This window comes from Carcharhinus amblyrhynchos, chromosome 1, assembly GCF_965287045.1.
Source record: "Carcharhinus amblyrhynchos chromosome 1, sCarAmb.v2.hapA, whole genome shotgun sequence".
NCBI classification, from domain to species: Eukaryota; Metazoa; Chordata; class Chondrichthyes; order Carcharhiniformes; family Carcharhinidae; genus Carcharhinus; species Carcharhinus amblyrhynchos.
Window position 1 is genome coordinate 147,423,115 of NC_137324.1, and position 8,934 is coordinate 147,432,048.

The 8,934-nt window shown below is 43.7% G+C and overlaps 1 protein-coding gene across 1 annotated transcript in view; it reads right to left on the bottom strand.

Moving 5' to 3' along the window:
* Window positions 1–8,512, bottom strand: part of LOC145350573 (short transient receptor potential channel 3) — a 151,450-nt gene extending 142,938 nt beyond the window's left edge. Inside the window, exon 1 of the mRNA XM_080199775.1 lies at window positions 8,474–8,512. Within this exon, the coding sequence (XP_080055901.1) occupies window positions 8,474–8,475 (2 nt within the window). The 5' untranslated portion in view covers window positions 8,476–8,512. The remainder of the gene's footprint in view (window positions 1–8,473) is intronic.
* Window positions 8,513–8,934: the final 422 nt, after the last annotated feature.

The window sequence follows — 8,934 nt, forward strand, 5'->3', positions numbered from 1 at the left end:
GATGCACATTGGCAGGAGTATATACTATATACAAGATGTGCTGAAGCAACTCACCAAGACTCCTTTGACAGCACGTTCCAAATCCATGACCTTTACCGACTGGAAGGACAAGAATAGCAGACAGATGCTACTACCACCTGCAAGTTCCCATCCAAGTCATATACCATACTGACTTGGAACAATATTCTCATTCCTTAAGTTTCGCTGGGTCAAATCCTGGAACTAATTAATCCTTATAGCAGTGTGGGTGTGGCTGCACCTAATGGACTCAGTGATTCAGGAAGGTGGCTCACCCCCACCTCTCAAAGGCAACTACAGATGTTCAACAAATTCTGGTCATGCCAATGATACCCACATCCCATGAAAAAACAAAAAAACCCACAGAAAATCATTATGAGGGCAATTCTCCCAGCCAGTTGTGCTGCAAGCTTCCTGCTGAGCACCAGGATCTGTACGTGTCTCTGTGGCAAAGATTTCTGATGCAATCAGCTCTGCGGCATAAATTGGCAGAGTTTACAATTGTTCCACTAACAGGGAACAGGTGGCCAATCCAGATGGAGGGAACAGAGACCATTGAAGCCCCTCCAGAAAGTAAGGGAGGGGCTGCTCTCTGGGAAGCGCCAGTCTGACAGTGTCAGCCTGGCTCCCTGGCATTGCCCGATGGGCAAACTGGCAATGCCCAAGGGGCACCTTGGCACTGCCCACTGAATATTGGGCAGTGCCAAGGTGGCATGGCCAGAAGGGGGCCGATCGGTGGGAGTGGGGGGATCCCTCTGCCGCTCTGCACTGGGATCATAGGCTGAGGGTGGGAAGAGGAGATTGAGGCTGTCCATCCAGGTTGGGGGGGGGGTGGGGTTGAGGTGCCAGGGGCAGGAGGGAGACGGGGTTGAGACTGCCCCAGGTGGGGGCGCTTTGGGGTCCAGGGGGCCAGCGATCGGGGCCAGGGAAATCAGTAAACACCAATGGGGGTTGCAAGGCTGGCCAGCGATGGGTTGGCCAGCGACTGGGATGCCGGCAACACAGGGCTACTGTGCATGCGCTGATCCCGATGTTGACAGATCGATGCATGTGCAGTGGTCCACTCAGTGCTAAGCTACCAGCCTCTCCAGTGGGAATAGGACCAGCCCCCTGGTTTTCAGAGTAAATCATGCTGCAGCACTCTGTGATATACAGAGTGTTGGAGCTTCAATCTGAAAATCATGCTGAAAAAATAGTCAGGAGTTTTCATGCGGATTGGGGACTTAGAATTTATTTGAGAGAGTCCCAGACCATATGATTAAGCAGAGTCAACATATGAAAGGAAAATATGCTTGACAAATCTATTGGAGGTTTTGTTGAGAATGTCATTAGAGCACTGTTAAGTTCTTTGAAATCTCTTGCTTGGTAAGCACAGCAGGTGTCATCTGTGCAGATGGCTGCATGTGGCTAGTGGGTCATTTATGTACTGATTCATTCGGGTGGGGGGCCAGCACTGATCCTTGATGTAGATCATTGTGTTATCTCTTCCATATGCTGGTTTTGGGCCCACATGGACTTGAAATAGTCTGCTTTGAAGAAGAATGGTCTCAACAACACCAACAACACAACCCAAAATCAGTACATGGTTGATGATCTCATGTTGGAAGTCCCAGGTTTCAACCTTCCACACGATGCATGGACCAAACCAGACAGGTTTCACACTGGAGCTGGACCTGCAACAACCTCTTCCATTGGGTACACTGTGACCTACCCCTGCACAACTGTGGTTAAGTGCAAACCATGATGCGCATAACCAACAAGTGGCCCACCTGTGCTTTAGTGATGGTCCTACTGTCCTACACCAGGCAGGTGAGAAGGCTGCCAACTGACAAAAGAGTTTCAAATTTGATATCTAGCAGTTCATCAGTGTGTACAATAGTAGTAGATGAGGATGTAATGAGAAGGATAGACATTCAATAAAATGCCAAACAAAAGGTTGGTAGAAGATGGGCAGGACCTTTGCCAAAGGTACAGTGAGAAATGAGGGATGAAGGAATTCAGTCCTCAGAGGAGTAGCAGCAAGATGTACCATCACATGACCCATATGCACTCTCCACTCTTCCCTTCCCTTCCCTCAGATTCACTCAGCTCGGAGGGTCCAACATCACATATAGAAAGCAAGGCAAAAGGTAAGAAGCGCTTCACGTGAGCATGGGCTGATGCTGGAGGCAGGCACAGTCATGGCAAGTCACCGTTGGAGACTTGAAGAAGCATCCAGCTGTGTTCAGGCCCACACAGATGCTGAGCCTCTAGGATTAAACACTAAGCAGATGCTTGTGGAGCAGCAAAGGAAAATGTGTGGTCAATAATCCGAATTCCGGAGGCAGTCCCTTGCACTGATGATAGAGGAGTTCATGGTAGCCATCATGTCCCTAGCAATTGAGCACATGGTGATCTCTATTGAAACAGTGGCCAACCTCATGGAATGTCAAACATGGAAGATCCATGAATGGATACAGGCACACAATTGTAGTCTGCATTTGATGGTGGCTACCTTGAAAAGCATTGAACGGTCACCTTGATGATCAAAAATTGGGTTCAACTAAATCAAACTACTCTCCCACTATTTGTTGGTTAGCAGAAAGGTACAGGTCAGCACTAGACGGGCAAGGATAATGTCAGTGGAAGCTCACCTCAAGGCACCCCCAGGGTAAGGGTTATTCCTAGCAGCTGCTCTGGGCACAGCATCTGACTCCCAAAATGCACAAAGAGAGGTCGGGAAGTCTTTGGAAGAGCCCCAGGAACTCCAGCACACAGGTCACTATCACTGGCATATAAGGCTTTACAGCCAGAAAACAAACAGGCTGCCTAATTCTGCTGCAGGAATTGCACTATATAGAAGTAAGAGAAAGAGGATCTTGAAACAGTCAGTGTCAGAAAGGGCTTGGGAGCAGCCCTCTATTGTTACTGATGGGTGATAACCTATTATTTCAAAGAGCCATATCTTGGTGTTCCCTGGGAAGTGTGCTTTATTTCAATCCTACACCGATGATGAGTAGGTTAATGTATGAGAATGGTACAAGATTGTAGATTCTCAATGCAAAATGAAGAACATCATGTGATAATTTTTCACAGTGGAGAACTTTGTTTGCTGCAGGGCGACAGCTGGCTCAAGGGCAATAATGGTCATAGTGCCCTCAGTTGAAGTGTGCCTGACTGAGGGCGTCACTGACTTTTCTGGCATGCAGGTTTATTGATTAACGGCATCTGTGAATAAACATGCGCTGCAGGCATTTCCTGCTCTTGTGAGGCATCAAGTCTGTTCTTGACATTCTCTACTGCCAGCTCTAATCCTTCTGAAGAGCCAGGCAGCACCTTATTAATATGCATGACACCCTTGCTGGCCTGAATTGAAGACTGGCCCAAAGTAGCCAAGGTAGTGAACTGTATTTTCAGCAAGCTAATGGCTTGCTCAACAATGTAAGAAGTCTCACAACACCAGGTTAAAGTCAACAGATTTATTTGGTAGCAAAATCCACTCGCTTTCAGAGCGCTGCTCCCGTCAGGTAAGTGGGAGTTCTGTTCACAAACAGGGCATATAAAGACACAAACTCAATTTACAAAATAATGGTTGGAATGTGAATCTTTATAGGTAATCGGGTCTTAAAGGTACAGACAATATGAGTGGAAGAGCGTTAAGCACAGGTTAAAGAGCTGTGTATTGTCTCCAGACAGGACAGTAAGCGAGATTCTGCAAGCCCAGGCAAGTCGTGGGGGTTACAGCTAACGTGAAATGAACCCAAGATTCTGGTTGAGGCCATCCTCATGTGTGTGGAACTTGGCTATCAGTCTCTGCTCAGTGACTCTGTGTTGTCTTGTGTCATGAAGGTCATCTTGGAGAACGCTTACCTGAAGATCAGAGGCTGAATGCCTGTGACCGCTGAAGTGTTCCTCAAAAGGAAGAGAACACGCTTGCCTGTTGATTGTCGAATGGTGTTCATTTATCTGTTGTCGTAGTGTCTGCATGGTCTCTCCAATGTACCATGCCTCGGGACATCCTTTCCTGCTGCGTATCAGGTAAACAACGTTGGCTGAGTTGCAAAAGTATGTACCGTGTACCTGGTGGATGGTGTTCTCACATGAGATGATGGCATCCGTGTCGATTATCCAGCACATTTTGCAGAGGTTGCTGTGGCAGGGTTGATGGGTGTCATGGTCACAATTCTCCTGAAGGCTGGAAGTTTGCTGTGGACAATGGTCTGTTTAAGGTTGTGTGGTTGTTTGAAGGCAAGAAGTGGGGGTCAAGAAGGAGCAGCGGTCCGAAAGCTAGTGAATTTTGCTACCAAATAAACCTGTTGGACTTATGCTGGTGTTGTGAAGTTTCTTACTGTGTTTACCCCAGTCCAGCACCGGTATCTCCACATCTTGCTCAACTATGGTCATGGTTGATAGAAGGCACCTAATGAGCTTTTTCTGCTCTGCTGTTGTAGATTTATGCAAAGGTGCCAGCTCAGTATGTACCCCTTATCAGCATGCAACTATCCATTGAGGCTGCGTGTTGGTAACAGCTGAAGCACACCTAAGCCAAAGATAAAGGAGTTGTGGCAATTTCCTGGAAATTTCACACACAATCTTCTTGCTGTAATTGAATACAAGCTGCACATTGAATTAGTGGATGCTCTTATGATTAACAAATGTACCAGACCAGTCCATTGCTTGTCACTTGAGTGCATGAGGAAATCCTGCCCTCTCTTAACTGACTGTATCAGTGTCAAACCTGATGTACTGCGATGTGATTCTGTGCAAGCTATCCATCACCGGGCTAATACTGTTGTGGATAGCATTTGTAGAATTTGTGAAATTTTACAGAAGTCTGCAGCTTAACCCTGGGATGACCTTAGTGCATCAAAGATTAAAGTTACAGTCACCTTAACTACCATGGGTAACCTCTTTGTGCCTCATGGTATTAGGTCATCCTCCACCATAGTGTACAGGTCACCAACCACCTGACAGTCCAGCAAAGCCTTTTAAGGCACTTGCTGCCCCTGCTGTTGTGGAGGTTCAGCAGCAGAGCACTGCAACTCCTCAGTGGACCGGACTATTTCAGATTGCGTGGAGGAACCCTCAGTTCTGCAATGAATTATCAGACCAGAGTATAAGCCCAAATGTAGTACTACCAACTTTTGTAAGAACATAAGAACATAAGAAATAGGAGCAGGAGTAGGCCATCTAGCCCTTCGAGCCTGCCCCGCCATTCAATAAGATCATGGCTGATCTGTCGTGGCTCAGTTCCACTTTCCCGCCCTCTCCCCATAACCCTTAATCCCCTCTCTTATCAAAAACCCATCAACCCGCGTCTTAAAAATATTTAGCGAGGTAGCCTCCACCACTTCAACGGGCAGAGAATTCCAGAGATTCACCACCCTTTGAGTGAAGAAGTTCCTCCTCAACTCCGTTCTAAACCGCCCCCCCTTTATCTTGAGGCTGTGCCCCCTAGTCTTACTATCCTTTCTGAGCGGGAAGAGTCTCTCCACCTCTATCCTATCCATCCCATTCATCATCTTATACGTCTCAATGAGATCTCCGATTTCAATAAAAGTTTCTGTTATTAGGATTTATTTTATTGTCTAATACAAGGGAATATAGTAAATTAACTGTGTTATATGATGGCCTGTATTGAAATGGATTTTTTTGCAGCCATCCACTGATCTCTCACAATACCTGGGATTTAAGTCTGAGTGTCTTTCTGCTTTGTGTACTTGACAAAGCCATAGTGATGTTAAAAGCTTTTGGGAAAGCTGTTCTGTCCATGGCAAGACATAGATATTGTAATATCAGTAATCCATTTTATACTTTGCCATAATATATTAATTAAATAAACCCTTTCACTCAACTTATTGGACCATACTCAACTGAAATGAGTATGTTATGAATCTTATGTGAATTGTGTACTCAGGGCATCAGCCTTAAATGTATACTGCTTTGTGATGTGTATCTTGGCAGAAGGTTTTAATTCTTCCTCACCCACTAATATGCTCCTTCCCTTTCCTGGAACTACTAACCCATATTGAGGAATGATTCTACAGATGCAGCTACACACTAGCCTCCTCCAAGTTGTTATTTTTTCATGGAATCTCTCATGTTCTATCCTCCATAAACGTGAGGACATCCAAAATTTCGCTGCTTATGATCCTTACTGATCATCCTTATGCTTATTGACCTACATTAGCTGTCAATTAAGTAATGCCTTGGTTTTAAAATTCTCATACTTGTTTTCAAATCCCTCCAAGGCCTCACTCTGTAATTTATCCCAGCCTTACAGCCCTTTGGGATATTTGTGCTCTTCCAATTCTGGCCCCTCGATTTTGATCGCTCTGTCTTTGGTGGCTGTGCCTTCAGCTGGCTAAGTATTAAATTCTGAAATGCCCAAACTTCTTGATGTCTCTACCCCCCTTTCCTCCTTTATGTTATTCCTTAAAATCTACTTTCTTGGCCAAGCCTTTGATCATCTGCCCTAATATCTCATTATGTGCTTCATTATCAAAATTGTTAATTAATGTGCCTATGAAGTCCCGTGGGATATTTTATCATGTTAAAGGTAAGCACAAGTTATTGTTTTTGTTGATGTTCCAAAAGAGATGGTAAATTAGAAGACAGGTAGGAAATACTCTGACTTAATCTTTTTTACTTCAGCGACTGCACTTTTTTTAACCTCTGGTACAAGCTGAACTCAAGATTTAATAATGAGTAGATGATTATTTGCGATTCAATTGGTATATTTGCCTAAAGGATGTAACAGAAAAGAAAAAAAAGACTTTAATTTGACTTAACTTTGCCATATAAATGAACAGTGAGGCTAATGGTGCTCAATTATTATTTCTGCAATGGTATAAAGTGAGGAGCAGATGTGTGAGTAAGTATTAAATGTCAGAATGTGCTCTATTTGCACTGGAGATGCATACTTTGTAACAATGCAATGAGTGGAATTTTCTGCCAAGTAACCCCTTTGCCACTAAAAATAATTATTGCACATGTGGAATCTCATTCTTCAGGTTTTAATAGTTGGTAAACATTTTGAAAACGTCAACTTTCTTTCCTTTTCCTTTCTTGCCCGCTTATTTTTCTTCTTTAATTTAATTTTTCACATCCTCTTATTTCTTTATGAATCTGAATCAACAAAGAATCCACCCATTCTAATTTACGCTTTCCTTTCGGTCTTAATTTCACAATCCTTTGATCAAGACAATTAAAGAGCTACGCAGTTGCTTGCATAGTTCACTTCGGATCCAAATGTCCAATTTCCCTCACTGCACTGTTACCAGCTCCAACTTCCAACAATTTGCCGCGCAAAAGGCAATTAAATTTTAAATATGCAGGGCAATTTTAACAAATGACAGACGCCATTGGATTCCTTCCTGCAGCAAGATCTGGCCCTATTATTTCTCCTGAAATCTGAACTCATTTTACGAGAAATTTCAGTTTTATTTATGACGATGTATAGCAATGGAAACCATCCCAATTGTGTTCTCAGGGACAAAGTAACATGTAAGCAGACTCGGTAAGCAGAAAACATGGAAATAAAAAACCTTTGAAAAAGACTCAACAGGTGAGTCTGTATCAGTGAAGAGAACAGACAAGGCGAAGTATCAGGTCTAAACCCTGAACTCATCCATTCCTCCACACTTGCTGTCTGAGCTGTTGGTGCCAGTTCTCATGTAACAATAACTGCTCCCTCCGCCCAGCATCCATCTGCGTTTGTGTCCGTTCGTGTCCAGATGCTGTTGTATCTGGTGACTATCACTGTTAATAAACTGATAAATAATGGTCGAAACTCTGTTACTTACCTGCTGCCTCACTTGGTGGCGCTGATTTCCCAGAAAGAGAAAACACCGAGATGCTAATTTTAACTCGTTAGTTGTATTTTTCTCAATAAATAAATTGAGATATTTGATCATGCCTAGTTTAAGCGGCGCAGCCTGAAAAATTTACAGATCCGTTAACTTTGGAGATTCATAAAGCCTTTAAATTAAGCAAATTAATTTCGAATGTAAAATTAAGATTTTATTAACATGTTTCCGTAGCCTACTGTATGCATCAAAATGGGTTTCTCATTGGTATCTTCCGCTCGAGTAACAGGCAAGTGACAGTAGAGATTAATTAGAAGTTAAATTTTAAAAAACCCTGGTTTTTTTTATCATTTTACTGTTACAATGCCATTTTTCCTATTTGTATTGAAGGCATTCTCTAACCGCGTGTTAGATGCCCAGCGTACAATGTAAGTATCAGTATTTCCTGTGTCATGTATTTCAAACATCCTACAAAAGTTGCATTGCGTTTTGAATAAAAGTGAGAAATCATTCTGCGGCAAAATTAATTCGAAATATCTTGCATATCATTTCTATCGTTTATTCCGCCTTCGCTGTAATTTTCTTCCTTCCATTTCCATGCAATAATAGTCACACGATGGTTGAATTAAATGAATTAATTATTCAGCGTAACGAATGAAAATACTTACATGGTATCGGGGTATCCATGTGCCTTCCTGTCCTCTGCTATTGGGTTGTAATATTGTGAACTCAAATCCCCATTCTTTTCCTTCCAGTCCCGCCGGGTTTCTTCTTCATAAAAGGACACTGTTATCTGAGGCTGGCACCTTCTATCTTCGTCTGACATTCAGCCTGACTAGTTGTTCACACCTATATATATATATATAGAAAGTAGAATTAATCACGTTTCAGTGGCTAACCGGGGCTGGTTTTACGCTGCTGCAGTGGGATTTCGCCTTGTGCCGGATAGACTGCTGGTGGGACTGGCGCAGATTCACTAGGGAAGAGTGACTGACCAACCTGCTCCAGTATTCACCAACCCCCTCCGCCGTGAAAACTGAGTGAGGGAGACGGTGATGCTGATCATCAGCAAAGAACCACGTTGACACCAATTCGGCATCCTATCAACTCGAATCAGCTAGCCCACACA